Source organism: Toxorhynchites rutilus, chromosome 1 (assembly GCF_029784135.1).
Source record: "Toxorhynchites rutilus septentrionalis strain SRP chromosome 1, ASM2978413v1, whole genome shotgun sequence".
NCBI lineage: Eukaryota > Metazoa > Arthropoda > Insecta > Diptera > Culicidae > Toxorhynchites > Toxorhynchites rutilus.
Genome location: NC_073744.1, coordinates 160,082,123 through 160,100,331, shown reverse-complemented (window position 1 = coordinate 160,100,331; position 18,209 = coordinate 160,082,123). Strand labels below are relative to the sequence as shown.

The 18,209-nt window shown below is 39.2% G+C and overlaps 1 protein-coding gene across 3 annotated transcripts in view; it reads right to left on the bottom strand.

The window, feature by feature from the left end:
• The window catches only part of LOC129763161 (protein scalloped), a 441,519-nt gene that overhangs the window by 17,081 nt on the left and 406,229 nt on the right, over positions 1-18,209 (bottom strand). For 2 of the 3 annotated variants that reach the window (XM_055761969.1, XM_055761970.1), the window contains exons 4-5: positions 6,000-6,130; positions 5,600-5,815 (exon numbers count right to left, since the gene is read on the bottom strand). In XM_055761969.1, the coding sequence (XP_055617944.1) occupies positions 5,600-5,815; positions 6,000-6,130 (347 nt within the window). The remainder of the gene's footprint in view (positions 1-5,599; positions 5,816-5,999; positions 6,131-18,209) is intronic. The other variant, XM_055761971.1, reaches the window with a different exon arrangement.

Here is an 18,209-nt window from a genome sequence, read left to right as displayed (position 1 = left end):
AATGTCGATAAGAAGAACCATTAAAATTTCGCAAATTTTGAATTGGTGATATATATCATGACACGATTTTCCGATTTGAGATTTTTTTTCCGAGATTCTTTTACGCGATTTGCTCGAAATTACGTGATTTTTTTTGCGCACACGCATCAATCGCGTAAAGAAAGAATTCAGTGAAAAGATGATTAGAGCTAAAATTGTTAAATTAAGCAACTTCATTCCATACCAAATTTTATAATCCTTAGAATGAATGTAACAGAGCCGTATACAAATAGCGTACTTTTTGAATTAGAGTCAGTTTCAAAACCCAAATATACGATCATCTTGTCAGCCTACTGTGATTTGTTTTATTCAAGGCGCGCATTTTGACAAAGAAATCTCAACATTTCGAAAAGCACTAATAAAATGTCGAAAAAAGGCAAAATTTTCAGATACTTGTGCCCTACACCCAAAGTTAATTTTTAGCACATGTTCTGGCATCCCGATTTATTACATTAAATGAGCTGAAAGATAACATAAAATGTTCTATTCCCCAATACATGTATATCATTTGTATAATATATATGCTAGAGCCAATATGAGGGAGCGAAACAGGAGACACATTTAAATGAAAGCATATGAAAGCTTTTTGTATAGTTTGCCAAATACACTGCCCAGGCAGAGAAAGATATATTCTCGTTCATGTTTTTCTTTATCGTCTTAGAAAACACCTTCCAACTTCATTTTATGATGAACTGTAATATTATCACGCTCCTTTATAATAGCGCTGGCAGCTATATGGATAGCGTGGTCGTGTAAAGTAACTTTGTATTCCAGATGGCCTTGGTTCGATCCCTATTGACGTCGTATGGACTTTTTTTTGCACAATCCCAAATGTAAAGAGAAAAGAAAACAGAAAGAGATGTCTGCACGCATACATACAAACCATTTTTAAGCTTTTAAAATAGCTCATTATTTGGGCATTTGACTCTCATGCATAGGAAATGGCATCTTTTCTGCCAAAGATGACATGTTTTCTGCCAACGCTAGTTTGGGTGCACAATCCTTCGCACGATTAAAAATTTTGACATTTGACAATAATTATAGGAGTTGTGTCCATTTGTGTTGTGAACTAGTTTAGAATGCATCGAAATTTTTTGATAAACTCTTTAGTAGAAAGTTTGAGGGGTGTAAAATAATTGTAGTATTGTATAATCAGCTGAACGAATAAGACAACAAATACGAGGATAATGAGCAAGCATCGCAAATGTTATTTTTTTCTTGGTGTTATCGCAGATATTGTTACGGTCTTTTTCCAGTTCACATACCCACGTTCACATGCGATTATATGTTTGTACCATTATTCCACCCATCTAATAAAAAAAACAGGCGGCATAAAAACCAACGATCTGTATGAGTTCCTGGGATCACACGAGTTGTGAACCGAATCACACCACGACTTTACCTGATACACTGTCGAAACTCCAAAGCGATGTGGTCCGCTCGCTGGCAGGAGCAGGAGCCTAATATTAAAATCATAATTTTTACATCAAAGACGAAAAGCACCGGAATTGTCTAAAAAGTTTGAAAAGTTTGTACGAGAAATTGTAGCATCATTCGTTCAAGACTCGTTTTCACTTTCCATTTGAAGTGTAGCTTCACTGACGGATATACAATAAGGGAGAAACGAATGCAGAAGAACAGATGGGAAAATTTATTGTACTTTGCAGAAGAGAAATAAAAGCACTTGATTTCGTTGTAACAATTGAATGCGGAAAATTGAAATAACACTGGCGATGACGTTCATTGATTGAATTCGTGATCGAAAATTATAGTTTAATGGTGTGCAATAGAGAGGAAAAACGAATAAATTTTTGAGAAAATATCCTGAGGGGTAAGAAAATCATTTTGTTTCTGTACCTTGGTATGACCAACCAACTGATACTGTAATCAATGAAACCAAACAAAATATCTGTTTACCTCTCACTGAATATGTGTGGTTGGTTCTGTCTACTCGATCCTTTTATCTGCACCTCGAAGAGCTCCATGATAGAGAAAGTGTATTACAGCAACCTGAACCACGGAGGCCCTCTTCTGTGGCTCCATTATTATAATCCAATCTGGTCTTCTCCTATCTTTATGTTGTTTGGAAAATTATTCCAAATGATTTCATGTGCTCCATTTCGGGCTTCGGTAAAATCATATTCGTTAAATAAGGGTATAGGTCTTCGTTCCGAGATGAGGTCGGGAAGCGCATCAAAAGGCAGATCTGGATTAAACCTTCCTTAAACTTCAAAGGTTCAAGGAAGGAAGATATGTTTCAAGAATGTTTCAAGAATGAATGCAATCGGAAGCAAGAATGGTATCATGATTTCAAGAGATCAATACTGAGAACATACAAAATTCTATCCACCAGTTCGAAGAGCGTCATTTACTCAAACCGAGATCGTTGCTCTGGGCAAAAGCTTAGCGTATTGGTGCTACCGCATGAAACAATCTATTCGGTTTTTACGACCCCATCTTTCTTTAGGTATTTTTCATGTAGCTTGTTGGAAACTTCTGAGAAGTTTTACGAAGGCCACAAAGAAAAAAATAACAAAATGTTCGATAGTGGAATTTGGACGGTATTACCGTTCTTCGATAACAGCATAGCCGGTATTCTCATTTCTGATGATAAGTAATCCTGAAGGGTGTACCGTTTAAAATCCGCTCACACAAAACTCATTCTCAAAATTGTAGTTTTGATCCGATTTTCACCAAATTTTCAGGGGTGAAAAGAGAAAACTAAAGTTAGTTTTGGCTTTATTCATCAGAATCGACCGTTTTTCGCATATAAACCCATGCTTACTTCTTTTCCTCTACATTCTTCACCACTTTAGGTCGTTTGAGAAGGTGCCCCTTCATAATGTCCAGTATCTTTCTATTGGGCGCAGTTCCGGAGTGTTTGGGGAGTTTGCATCTTTCAGCACTAAATCGACATAATTCGCCTTATATCACTGTAGCATGTCCTTCGTGTAGTGACATGATGCCAAATCCGACCAGAAGATCGTCGGACCGTCGTGAGCCTTCAGAAGAGGTAGAAGCCGCTTTTGGAGACACTCTTCCGAATACACCTGTCCATTTATAATGCTTACAGTAACGAAAAGCGTCCTCAGCTTTCCGCAATCACTTGCCAAATCAAGCACTTCATGGCAATCTTCGACATCTTCTGTATCCGGAGGTTCTCGGGAACATCCAACTTATCTTTGGCAGTCACATACAGGTTTCCTGGAATCTGGCTGAAGTCCGCCTCCACACATGTCTCGTCATCTATTACGCAGCAGTGTAGTTTCGTTAACTTCTGGTCGGACAACTTTCAGGTACGGCTTTTTGTGGCCGTATTCTGTTTCTCGTCACAATTTGAGGACTTTTGAACCTTAAACGTACGTAGTATTGCTCGAGTTCGCATCCGATTAACAGTCAGACATTCTTCGAGAAATTTTGTAATGCCAGATACAGTGAAATTCGCGATTCCCTACTTTTTCCCGACGGCACCATGCGACAGATTCTTATTCTCGTGCGAAACTTTTTCGCGCACGCACTGTTCTTTCGTCGCCATTTTGAAAACTTTTGCACACCTGATAAAATCAACTCACTGAGTGTAAACAATACACATTAAACTGCGCCTACGCAAAATTTCAATTAAATTTACCCAACGGACCAACATTTACAGCAATTCGCGGATTTTAAACGGTACACCCTTAATATGAAATCCAAATGAAATGTTTTGAAGCGTTGGAATGATTGTTTAATATCTTGTATTATCAACGAGTTCAATATCAATGAAACGATCTTTCAAAATAATCGTGCATTCAAATTTGGAGATAACAATCGAGTGCACTCAAAAATACGTATAAACATTAAGATTAGAAAAAAGTATTCAAAGAACAAACTTTTCAGAAACTTTTCAAAAAACTTGATTTATACACCAGATGGTACTATATGAACGTTCAATGGTACACATTGAAGATATAGACGTCATTTCATGGAGCTGTCAAAAACCAGCAAAAATTGTTTGATTTGGTAGAGTGCATTTTTTTCACTAGATAATAAAACATAGCATTTGCTTGAAGTTTTGTTGAGCCACTTCCAAATAGGTTTAAGACGATGAATTGGAAGCATTACTCGGTTTGTTTTGCAGACGACAACTGATTCGTTTGAAACAAGTATTGATCGGAAATAAGATCACAATAATGATAACGCTCGGCTGTGTTACTATATCGGTTGCGAGCCATTTGGAAAATGGCGGTCAGATCTTGCCTCTTCTAGCAGTTGTTCCGGTGGATAAGAACGCTGAATTTCATTTATTAAAATTGCTTGAATTCATTCGTTGTTCTCAAATACGAACGTTCATTCTATCAGAATTTCAGAAAATTTCCAGAAAGATGGTAAACAGAGGTGAAAAATTATACATGTCACTTCTATCCGCTGACGGAACCGACATTTCGGTCACCGGAAACTGCCAAGATAACACAGAAACACACTCTCACATTTCATTGCCAACTCGTTCCCCAATATTTTTATCCCAATCAGGTATGCTAATCGGAGATAATAACATCCAAGTTCCAGTTTTGACCATCTTTTGACAACGGCATCATTACGATGATAATACCTTTTCCCCCTTATCTCTTCTTCTAATTTCCGTCGGAGATCTTGCTTCGCTGCTTATAGCTGCTTATTAATAGGTCAAATCAGTCATTTGGACCGATCCAAACCTGTTTTCAACAATCCCTCTTTTTCTCTTCCAACAGCTTGAACAAACGATTCGGTTTCGATGGAATGTTTCTTTCTTCTCTGTTTCTGACAGCTCGAAAGTAATTGGCGCAATTCGAAATAAGCGTGTGCGCAAATGTCTCCCATTTCGATCCACATCCCAATTTAATTTTTTTTTCGGTGGAAAATAATTGCATTTCATCGATCGAGCGCGCAATTTTACACGCTTACGCAGCGGAGCCCAGCCCAATTGAGTGAGTATTTTGTATGAATATCGTGTGACCTTTGATTTCGTGTGGAAAGGCGAGAAAATCTGACGCTTGTTATGGTGTCTAATTGGGGATGGAGCTCGAGTTAGCACCCCTCGGAAACGAGCCTGACCGGAGGGGAAATTATCGCTATTTACATGATCATTGCATTGAAATTAGGTTGTGAATGATGCAGCAGCAGCGTGAACGAACCGATTTTTGTTGGAGGATTGATTACACCAACGAAATTATATCTGCGGGTAATTGCGGCGTTTTGAATTTCATCGGGTAAGAGAGAGGGAATAGCGCCAGCGCCTCGTTCAATAAGACATTGTTAACCTATCCAATGAGTGGATCTGATGATCCCTATTACGATGGTGTGATAATATGTTTGGCAACACTGTTAATGGGTTAGTTTGTAGAGCAGTTGCATTTCAACGCGTTGAGTTGGGGGTTAGTACAAACAGGAAGGCTTCAAACAATGGCCTACAGGGTGGCAGCAGCAGCGCTAGTAGACAGTGACAGTGACAGTGACAAGAACAAACCACAGAATAGCGAACACGGGTGCCCATCAACAGCACAGCACAAAAAACAAACGATATAACCTCAAAAATCGTTCTTACGCTGGGATGTGTCGGTTGTGTTGGCGGAGGTGGTGGATTATGGAGAGATGGGTGGTGTGGATTGTGATGGTGGTGATGGTGGTGGTGGTACGGAAGACAGGAGGAATTCGCTAGGCTTAACCCTTTCGCTGCTGCTACCGTGACGATCTGTGCGCTAGTCATGCCGATCATGGGCGTCGGGAACATCTTCTCCTTGGCACCCATCACTGCGTGGTCCTGGGGGGCGTTTCGGGACATGAACGTGTTGTAGTCAGTAAAGGGCAGTTGTGTAGAGAATCAAGGTTTCTTTTTTCAAAAGGGGAAGAAGCCAGCTAACTTTACAATTGAACAGCAGTTGTAAAACCACTGCAGAAAACCCGAAACGAGAAGGTTGCCGAGACATCTGGGATACTATACTTACCACTTTCATCTTGGCCTGGAATTCGCGCAGTTTTCGTCTCGCTAGGACCTGTATGTGAGAGCTGACCTGTTTCCGCGTCCGCGTCTTGCCGGTTCGCAGTTTGATGTAGCGGGCTATCAGTTCATTGCGTCCTGAAAAAAATAAACATAAATTAGCGAATATTGCACTGTGATTTCGATTGGCGAGATCAATGGTTGTCAAGGTGAGTATAATACTTTTCAAGCTCTGGAATATAATAGACTTCCCCCATCCCTTCATCCTATACCCCGATCGTAATGATAAAAATATGCAAAAGACGGACAGTCTTCCGGAGCCAGGCTGCTTTCACCATGCAGCGCAGAGAGCACCAGAGGGACACTTTTCTCACTAATTAATTTCTTCCAATCCAGAATGAACGATAGCGTGACAAAAGATGAGGAAAATTCTTTCCCTGGAAAGAATTCGCTCCCATTTATTATTATTTTTATCATTAACGTCTTCCGGTGCCGCGCGTCTTTCGGGCTTTTGAGGAGCAAGATAACACAGAGAAGCAGCAGGAGGGAAAAAAAGAAAGTGAAATCCTTACAACTGCCGGGCGCAAATAGCTGTAGTTTGCCTTGAAGCTTCTTCCTCTCTGGGAACCCATCAGCCAGCCGCCGTCCTTTTTTCCCCCAAGATTTATTGCCGTCATCCTTTCCGAGAGCGCTGGGAGCGCTCTCATCGCCACGAGGCCGACGAAAGCGACGACGACGAGATTAAGTATTCTAATTTTAATTATTGTCCCGTTCGCTTTGTAGTTCTCCTTTCTTCTGCGGAGCGGACTCACCATCCGGCAAAACATCGGCAGCCTTTTGAGCATTACACAAAAAAAAAATAGAAGGGATGAGGTTCGGGGTATTTACTGCTCCTTCTGAAATTGATTTGTCGGAAGGATAGTTTTTGGGGTTTGAACCGCAAATTGTATCATAATTCCATTCGAATCAAAATATTGGATTTAGAAGAAGATCGAATTATTAACCCTCCTGTACTCGCGCACGGTGTCACAGACTGTGCGTGTCTCTTTTTTTTGCTTTTCTGTATTCCTATTTTATTACAGCACTCGTTTGCTAACTGGGCGTTCTTCAACTGGGCGCTCGCTAAGTGGGCTATAGACCAATTAAAGATCAGTTAAACGTCAGTTAAAATATAAACAACAACATTGGTGAGAGGCGAGATGAAGAATAGAAAGTGGGAAGATTCACGGGTTTTGGTTGTGTTGAACTTTGATTGTGTTAGTAGCAGTGTTCCTACGCACTTCCAGAGTGTCTAAGTTGATAAGCTGACAGCGGCTTTCATAGCTGGGTAGACTATGCGGCTTTCGCCACGGTAGCAAACGTAGAGCGTAGCGAATGAACCGTCGTTGCACGTTTTCGATGCCATACAAATGAAACAAAAAAAATTCTGCATAGCTCGAGAATTAATCAAGCAAATGAAACCAAATTTGGCATGTGGAGGTTTTAGCGTGCAATAAATGTTTTTACGGTGGTTCAACACAAATTTCTGCATTACTCGAGAATTAATCAAGCAAATGAAACCAAATTAGGCATATGGATGTTTTAGGGTGCAATAAATGTTTCTATGGTGGTTAGATACATCTCTCCCTTTCTTAGGGAGGACTGCCATACAAATGAAACACAAATTACTCGAGAATTAATCAAGCAAATGAAATCTAATTTGGCATGTGGAGGTTTCAGAGTGCAATGAATGTTTTTATGGTGGTAAGACACTCCACCCCCTCTCTAAGGGGGAGCTGCCATACAAAGAAAGACGAATTTCTGCATAACTCGAAGACTAATCAAGCAAATAGAGCCAAATTTGGCATGCTTAGGGAATACGGAATGTTTTTATGGTATATAGACACTCCTCACCTCTCTCTGAGGAGGGGGGGGGGAATGCCATACAAATGAAGCATACATTTCTGCATAATTCAAGAATTAATCGGAGCGGTGAAATACAAATATCGCCGGTGTGAAGTGTTTTCGCTTGCACGCCAGCCACACGCTAAAACCACGCTCACGACACGTCAGCCTGGTGTGAACGGTAAGAACACACACGATTAATCGTAAGCATCACACGTCCCGCCCAAGTCACGCTGACGCCCCGCTGCGGTGAGAACATGGCCTAATGCGTGCTTATTTGCAATGTATCTTACGTATATTCGATTCTAGATTTTTTTATGGCATTATGTTGGTACTCATGTCTCTCAGTCATGCTGACAAGTACGGGGCTATTTTGAATGTTCAGTTAATTTTTGACAACTGCTTTTCTTACACGTGTTTTGATACATCTTCGATCCGTCTAAAATATGAAACGGAGGAACACATCAAAACCATCTAACGAACCGGAGACACCGAAACGGACCGCGGAACAGCATAAATTGACAAAAGAGCGATGCCGGAGATTGGATACGATCTTGAAATAGCGCAGAAGCTGTTGCATTTCGATGGATGATGAAACTTATTGCACACTGGACACAGCAACAATTCCGGAGTCACAATTTTCCAATGCTATTGTTGGCAAGGAAGCAACATATACTAGATGGTGATTAGAATGGAAAAAATGGCAAGAAAGTGCTTGTATGGCAAGCTATCCAAAAACTCAATAATCCCCTATATTGTGCAGAGACGTCAAACATTACTGGGAAATTATCAAGCGGTACCTTCAGAGAAGCTTTATCATTAGATGAACTTGGTCTGGTTTTTAATTTTGTATTTTTCGTAGAGTAATAAACCTTCATCTTGCAATAAAAAGTGTACTAATTGTTTGAAAAATAATAGAGGTTATTATAGAAAGAAAGTAATGGATAAACCCCTAAGCCAAGGTGTTACGCGACCCGTGCCGAGGGTTGAATGGTAACGGGGTTTCATCAAATACCCTGCCTATAACGGAGCTTGTGGAGCACCGGGCGCCCTATTTTCCGCCCTTACTGCATTAAGCGGGTCACTGATGTTGCTGAGCATCTTTACCGCGCAACTCGTGGGACTCACATGAACAATCCTAACAAGTTTTTCGGGTTCTGGCAACCTCTCCCTGTATAATGGAGACGAACAAAATGCTGGACAGAATAAAGTTTATTCGGGTGAACCTTCATCACGCCAAGGGAGCAGAATGTTCATTCACGAAACTTTGGATGTGGCTCTTATTCAAGAGCCTTGGTTCTATAATTCTAGGATTCGAGGAATCTCTACACAAAAATGTAAGCTTCTCTATGACAGCACACAAACTGCACCAAGAGCAGCAATTCTTATACGAGATAATATTAGGTATGTACTGATCACAGAAATTATCAACCGTGACATCGTGGCAACACAATTGGAGGTTCCAACGATCTCCGAAGGAAAACCGTTATCATCGTCGCTTCAGCTTATTTACCAGGAGACAACGTTGAAGTTCCTCCATTTGAAGTACAACACTGTGAATTAAATAATAAACAATGCATCATATGATGTGACGCCAATGCCCACCATACGGTCTGGGGCAGTAGCGACATCAATGTTAGAGGTGAATGTTTGCTTGAATATTTGTCATATTATATTAACATTTGTACCCAAGGAAACAACTCAACATTTGTTAACTCTATTAGACAAGAAGTTCCTGATCTAACACTCTGCAGTTCTAAACTATTAGATAAGATAAAAAATTGGCATGTGTCAATTGAAGAATCTCTATCTGATCATAAACATATAATGTTTAATTATAATTCTGGTGATCTTTTGATCGAACAATTCAGAGACGCGAGAAAAACAAATTGGGATAGTTATCATTCGAAACTTCAGGAGAAAATGTTGATATCAGTGGAACGTATTTCTTCCACTGAACAGCTTAAAATAGTTTCATCGGAATTGAAACCAATATTAAATCCACCTTCGAAGAAAACTGTCCCCAGAAGCAAAAAACTTCAAGTAAGGATGCATCTTGGTGGAACAAAAAACTTGAAAGGCTTAGAAAATTGTTCAGAAAACTCTTCAACAAAGCAAAAATTACCTCTGATTGGACCGATTACAAAAACTGTCTAACAGAATATAACAAAGAAATCCGTGAATCTAAGAGAAGGGACTGGAAGTTCACCTGTGAACAGGTAGAAAGTTTACCTGTTGTAGCAAGACTTCATAAAGCCCTTTCTAAGGATCACACCAACGGACTTGGTAGTCTGAACAAAAGGAAATGGTCAGAAAACACTTAGTCTCATGATGGAAACACACTTCTCAGGCTTAATCCAATTGATTTCCGGACACGCACAGGTCTTCAATACAGCTCAATCTTGTCTAATCGGAGACGAGAATGGAGCTAACGAATTGGCTAGGGCGGTCTTCACGAAGTCAAGGGATGAATGGGCAGTGGATTCCTTGAAGGCCTTTAAATATCCAGGACCAGACGGGATTTATCCGGGGCTGTTACAAAAAAGCAAGGGTATCATTGCCCCTCTTCTAGCGGAGATGTTTAGAGCTACCATACTAAGCTACATTCCTAGTAAATGGCGAGAAGTCCGGGTTATATTTATTCCCAAGGCTGGCAAACGTGACAGCACGACTCCTACAGTTTATAGACCAATTAGTCTAACATCTGTCATCTTAAAAATGATGGAAAAGGTCATTGATCTCTATATCAAATCATCATATTTGAACAGGAGACCATTGAACAAATTTCAATTTGCCTACCAAGCAAATAAATCAACTGAAACAGCGCTTCTCACATTGGTTTCAAAAATAGAGATGTCTTTTGATGTTAAAGAAATCTCATTTACAGCTTTTCTTGATATTGAGGGAGCATTTGACAATGCATCCTACAACTCTATAAATAAAGCTATGAAAAAATGTAGTTTTGACATGTGCATCTCCATCTGGATACATACCATGCTAACCAACCGACTAATAACAGCTAAATTGCGAGGATCTACTCTAACAACAAAACCAACTAGAGGTTGCCCTCAAGGAGGAGTTCTGTCTCCTCTGTTGTGGTCCCTAGCTGTCGACGATCTTCTCAATAACCTAGCTAATTTAGGATACGAAGTCATTGGTTTTGCTGATGGCATAATCATCTTAGTGAGGGGTAAATGTGAGTATACTGTTTCCAATAGAATGCAAACAACCCTTAACTACACACTCAAATGGTGTAACTTGGAAGGACTTAGTGTTGATCCTTCAAAAACAGTCATAATTCCATTTATCAAAAAAAAAAAAAAAGTATGAGATTCCACCTCTTAGATTGGGAGGTGTACAATTGGAGCTTTCAAAACGAACCAAATATTTGGGTGACATGTTCGATCAAAAACTTAATTGGCACGACCAACTGGAGTATGCAATATCTAAAGCCCAGACTGCGCTCTGGAGTTGTAGAAGTATATTCGGGAAAAGGTGGGGACTAAAACCGAGAATGATTTACTGGATTTACTCGGCAATTGTGAGACGCAGACTAACATATGTTGCGCTAGTGTGGTGGCAAAACTACACAAATATCAGCTCGGTAAACTACAACGTCTGGCATGCTTATCAATAACTGGGGCAATTCTCAGCGCACCCTCCAAAGCCCTAGATGCTCTTTTATACTTTCTAGCCTTGCACCAATATGTGCAACTTGAAGCGGAAAAAGGTGCTCTTAGGCTGGTACGTATAAAAATTTTTCTAGAAGGAGATCACACAGGGCTTTTCACAAATCCTGAAAGATTTTCAACTGAACACTATAGTAAACATGAATGAAGACTGGATGGAAACAAAGACTAACTTCAGTGTTCCCTCCAAAGTGATTGAATTCAATCGCAACGAATGGGAAGAAGGTGGTCCCAAAACTCGTCCAGGATCACTCGTGTTTTATACCGATGGATCTAAAATCGGTAAATCTACGGGAGCTGGGATTACTGGACCAGGAATCGACAGGTCAATTCCAATGGGACAGTGACCTATTCTAACATGTATTTGTTTGACTAGAAAATATAGGTATGCCAATACCTGTATCTTCTCAGATAGCCAATCAGCTCTTAATGCAGTAAAAGCATACACACGTCAGTCAAAGCTAGTTTGGGAATGTATTCTATCCTTAAAACAACTAGCTGCTACTAACGAAGTTAATCTATACTGGGTGCCTGGTCACTGCGGTATAGAAGGTAATGTAAAAGCCGATCTCTTAGCAAGATTAGGATCTTCAACTAAATTCGTCGGGCCTGAGCCATTTTGTGGATTATCTACATCATGCATGAAATCTGAGCTCAAAATCTGGGAAATATCAATGATTGAGGCCAACTGGAGGGCTCTATCAACACCAAGACAATCCAAATTGTTCATTACACCTTGTAACAGAATAACGCACAACCTACTCAGCTTGAATAAGGCAGATTTGAGCACACTAGCCGGACACTGTCCGGGCAGGTATCACCTTAAAAAAATCGGAAAACTGGCAGATGATAACTGTCGTTTCTGCAATTTCGAAGCTGAGACTTCGGAACATTTACTGTGTCAATGCTGTACACTAATTCAGCGAAGACTGCGAATTCTTGGAAAGGGCATTCTTATGCCTAACGAGATTTGGTCTGCTGAACCAAAACAGGTAAGGAACTTCATAAAGGAAGTCATACCTTCGTAAGGGGGATATGCAAAGTCCTGGTGCGACTATCACTTATTCGCTGAGTGATGGAACGAACTGACACTGCATACATAGCAAACTGGAGTGCACTACAATAGATCAAAATAATGGTCGCAGTGGTACAATGCTCCTACAGAAGAAAAAAAAACAAAGTGTCCTTTTGATAAAATGAACGATCCTTAATATATAGACAAAACCACGCTTCCGGTGTTGGTTTTTGACTTTAAATTACCTTTCGAATAACCTAGGTACGAACACTCTAAGTTAGTTAGAAGTGAAATATAAATATTCTCATGGAACAAATCGAGGCTTCGAGGACTCAGCAAGAAATCAACCGAAGTATGTGAATAACTGTGAATGTCGTTGAAAATATCAAAACAATGAAAACTACGAAGAAGCGATGCAAACTATAAATAATAACAACACCTTGATAATTACAAACCATATTATGAAAAAATTGCTCAATCAAAATGGTTTGTAGGAGTACCTAAGCGTCATTCAGTGTATTCCAGTGCAATTTCACTGCTTTAGGTCAATCACGGAGAGCAACTACGAAGTGTACCCAAGCTCAAGCTCATGCTATAGACTACGAACATTATGAATTTTATGGACGTTATGAAGACTGTCAGTTTTATGAGATTATGTTGACGATAAAGAAGACCATGCACAATCTGTGAAGTGCTGAAACTATGAATACAACGAAGACTGGTTTTCCTGACCATCAAATCTATTAGACTAAAATAAAGGTTGACACGAGCATGGAGAGTTGTCGCAATAGACGAATTTCATGCCGACTCGACTGGCCGTTGGGAGCACCATCTCAGATAGCAGTGAAACGTTGTGGGTGTGAAGACATGGATCATTGAAGCAACTTTGCATGCTTGAAATATTCGAAAAGTAATTAGACAGCTTTTTGGAAAAAGCCAAATTTTTTTTCTTAAATTTTTACAAAAATTTATAACTTAAAAAAATGAAGTGAAATGTAGGAAATTGTTTAAATTTTAACGAAAAAATACCAAAAAATTTTAAATATAAATATTTTTTTTCAATGAAATTTTTTCCAAAAAATTCTTTGATAATTTTTAATGGAAACCTCAGTAATTTCCTACATTTCATTCTCTGACCATCTTTTTGTAGATGTCATAGTTTTTAATTTAAGATTCAAAAAAAAAAGTTGAAAAGACTCAAAATTTGAAAAAATCCTGCAAAAAAAAAATATCAGACCTACAAAATTTTAGTCAAAGAATCGAATGTAGGAAAATATTTTAGTTTGCATTAAAACTTATCAAAACATTTTTAGGAAAAAAAAATTCATTAAAAAAAAAATTCCAAAATTTAAAATTCATTTTTCTCGAAAACATATGCTTTCAAAATTCTGAAAGAAATAGATATAAATAGCCCTTAAAATTTCCAACAAGTTTTTCATACATCGGACGATGGGCACATTTACATGGAAAAAGTTTTTCGAACAACAACTTTTTCATGTGTTTCTTTGAAAAAATGCTATTAATGTTCAATTCGTAACACTTTTTTTGTATAAATTATCGCATTTTAAATGCTCTGCTAACTTTTCTCTATTTAGAAACATGTCAAACGAGATAGTTTACACACAAAAATGTTACGAGCAAAACATTATTTTTTTCAAAAATGACTTTATATAAAATGTATTTTTTATAGTTTTTGAAATATAAAACTATAAAAGATTCAAAGTTCATGTCTTCGACAAAAGTTTATATTTTAACAAGATCTAAAACTTTGTCGAATACACTATAACGCTATCTTGACTTTAAACAAAATTAGGATAAGTTGTATTTTTTTTCAAAGAAAACATGAAAAAGTTGTTGTTAGAAAAACTTTTTCCCTGTAAAAGTGCCCATCTTCCGATGTATGGACGACTTGTTGGAAATTGTAAGGGCTATTCATATATATATTTTTGGAAATTTTCAAAAAATATGTTTTTGAGAAAAATTAATTTTAATTTTTGAAATAACTTTTTGGTGTGCGAATGTTTTTCCAAATTCTTTTTGGTAATTTTTTGTGAAAATTTAAACAATTTCCTACCTTTCATTCTTTGACAAGAGTTTTGTAGGTATCATAGTTTTCAAATTATAAATTTTTGTAAAAAATTAAGGAAAAAAAATTGCTTTTTCCAAAAAGTAGTCTAATTGTTTTTCGAATATTTCAAGTATGCAAAGTTGCTTAAATGACCCATGTCTTTACACCCACAACGTTTCACTACTATCTGAGATGGTGCTGCTAACTCCTAAGACGAGTTGGCATGAAATTCGTCAATAATGAAAACTTTGCGACTCTTATGATTCTGAGCATTATGAGAATGATCTGTTCATTTCTGTCGATTTCTGTTGATTTTTCAAACACATTGAATTGTTTTCGAGGAAATTCAGACAGAATGTTATGCATCCTGGAAAAAAATAAATCTTGTAAACAGGGGAAATTTAATTTAGGAGCATCACACCGTAATTGGGACTTCATCAAATTGTTTGCCCAGATTCAATTTAACTTAACTTCTGTACTTTCGAAGATGGGTAGAAATCAAAAAGTGTGTGTGTGTATGTTCTCTTACAGGGTAAAACTTTGCCGCATTCCCTCGTTCCACCACACCGACGGAATTCAAGACTTCTTAGCTCCGAGAGGAGCTGAAAATTGATAATCTTCTGGGCGAACAAGCAAAAGCAGACAAGATCAAACACCGACCCGACATTGGGAGTGAAAATCAATTTCCTCCTTCCGGGTAGCTGAAACTCCGATTCATAACTGAAAATTCTTTCTATATTTCGAAAAGTTTCCCCGAAAAAGAGGCTTGTTGTATTGGGAGTCCAACCGAACCGCATTGACCCCACACTGCGGCAGTGCTCGGTGTTCGGACTTTCCGGATCACCGAATGCGTTTCCTTCGAATGCTATTTGCAGCCCAGCGCTAGAATTCGATTTTAATTGAAATAGCTGGCAGCCTCGTCTCCTCGGTGTGGACTTTTCTGCATCTTCTGCCGCATTCTGCAATATAAAACGCACACCCCAAATTCTCGCAATCAAAGAAGAATTGCACTCTCCAGTCCTCGGGGAGGACCGATGACGATGACGACGGCTGGTCCGTCGGCTACTAGTCCTGCTTCGAACTGCAATTTATGTACGGCATCCTGAAGCTCATATCGGTAGCCCCCGGGGGTGGTGAATCCTCGCATTCCCTCCTTGAGAGCAAGCAGGGCAGCAAGGTGTCAGACATCACAAAGATACCCCAACGGAATACACGCACACACAAACACACAAAGGCGAAGTCATAAATTTTAATGAACAAAACATGCATTTTCAAAGTCAGCGGGGAAGATTTACACTCGCATCGAACGCTGCCGAAACGGGAAAGTAGACGAATCCTTTGCGCCTCCTCCAGCTCCGGTCAGTGGAATTCAATTCCACCCGGTCCCGGTCGGGCATTTGGGTATATTGCGGAAAAGTGCCGTCGTTTTGCAGAAGAAGGCAACAGCAATCAAAGAAGAAAAGGGCGGATGATGTTTTGAATAAATCCTTAGGGAAGGATTCATTGGTTTGTTCGAGTGGTCACCTCGAAAAAAAGGTCGCTCGATTTGACAGCTGTTAAACATCATTATTGGTTGGTGATTGCTTCACCAGGTGACCCTGGTGATATCCCGTCTATCGACGGGGAATTTTGTCGTGGTTTTTCCCACAGTGCAGTTTAAACTTTTCCGGAGAACAAAACAGAAAACGGCTCTAAACAAAAGACCAAAGAAGAGCAGCGTGGCAGCATATCTCCGAGAATATATGTATTCGTATGAACATCACCCATAACACGCCATCTATCTATCTATCTATCCTTTTCAAGTCCTCCCGTCGGAGAGAAATGGAACCAGGGGAAGCTGGGTCGGAAGTTTATCGTTGCCTTTTGCAGAGGCCAAATCGTAGTGCCAAGTAGCTCCTCGATTTGCGGAAAGCTTCGAGATAAAACCCTGCATCTTCGTCTTCTCCGGGAGGTCCACTGCTGCTAATACCAGCCAGTGGATGATACCCATGACAATGCTTTCTCTATCTATCTTTCACTTTGTCTCTCTCTCTCTCCCTCTGTGTACGAAACGGAAGCGACCAATCGTCCGACGACGGCCGGTTCCATCCGATCCCTATCCTGCGCTGTGCCCTGTATTAATATATGTGTGTTCGTTCACTAATTGCACATTCTTGGCATAGTTTCCCTGCTATAACCCACCCTCAGTCTCCGTCTCCCTAGTCCGTCCATCCGTTCTACCGCTCCCCCACCCCCACCGACAGACAACAATATGTTTATATCGTAGCGGGTAGCGTCTATGAATACACGCTTTCGGGGCGTTTCGTTTCGATACCGTGGATCAGTCGCATCCTTTTTCCACCCGTCGAAGGAGGGAGAGTTTTGCCCCAATCTTGCCACCGTCCTAGCGTGCTTTCGAGATCCTTACGATAACCGCTTCTCGTTGTATTGCCGTTTAGGGGGTCGACGCTGGGTTTGAGGATGTGCCAGGAATCAGCGGTGAGAGTCTTCTCGTTCATTCACTAGGCACAAGGCTCGGAAATCGAAAAGACAGTCGAACCGGAATTTGATGCGAGGAAACTTGTTATAAACTTGTAAAATTATTCAAGGATAAAAAAAAGTGATTTGTTATTCAAATCTGAGAAAATGTTTAAAACTAATTTTTTGAACAAAAATCTTTTTTCCAAGCAACTAATGTCTTTCATCTTTAAATAATTTGAGCTATGTCGGAGGAAAACGAGATTTTTCAAATCATATTTCGATTGTTCGATTTCGACTTTGCTGCTACTTTCTCACTTCTTCTTTGCTTTTTTTTAATTTAATTTGACATCATCAATTTCTGATTTTTTTTGAAATTTTAATTTAAATTTAATTTCTTCAAATTTGTTCAATTTTTTAATTAATTTTCCATTTTTCTATTTATTTTTTTGTTTTTCTCAACTCTTCTCTTCTATTTTAAATGTGATATTTTTATGTTTTTATGTGAAACATTACTATTTTTTTTTGTAATTGTTTTCTAATTTTTCATTTTATCTATTTTTTCTTCATTTTGCAATTTTATTTTCATGTTCTGCTACTTACTTACCCTACTTTTCCCATATTCCCATATTTTAAATTTTGAATTTTGAAAAAATGATATTCGAATTTTTAAATTTTTTTAAAATTTGGATTTTTGGAAAAAATAATTCAATTTTACAAGAATCGCCAAAAATTTTAAAAATAAAGTCAGAAGATCACGAAAAGCACAGAAATTTGAAAACTAACAAAAATTGCAAAAAATCACAATTTCATTTTCTATTTTGATTTTCCATTTTTATCTTTGACATCTGCTGCTGCTGTGTGACGGCGCCAGTGGTTGTATGGTTAGCGTAACAGCCTCACAATCCGATCGGCCTGGGTTCAATCCCAGCTGGCGTCGTTGGGATTTTCTGAGGCGAAAAATCTCTGGTTACGTCTTCCTTCGGAGCGGAAGTAAAAGAAGTTGGCCCGGCTCATGAGTTGTTGAGTCTGATAGGTAGGAACAGGTGGAGTCGCCTCCCTGATGTCGGTGATTGGCACTAAAGTGGCGGAAATAGGCCGACG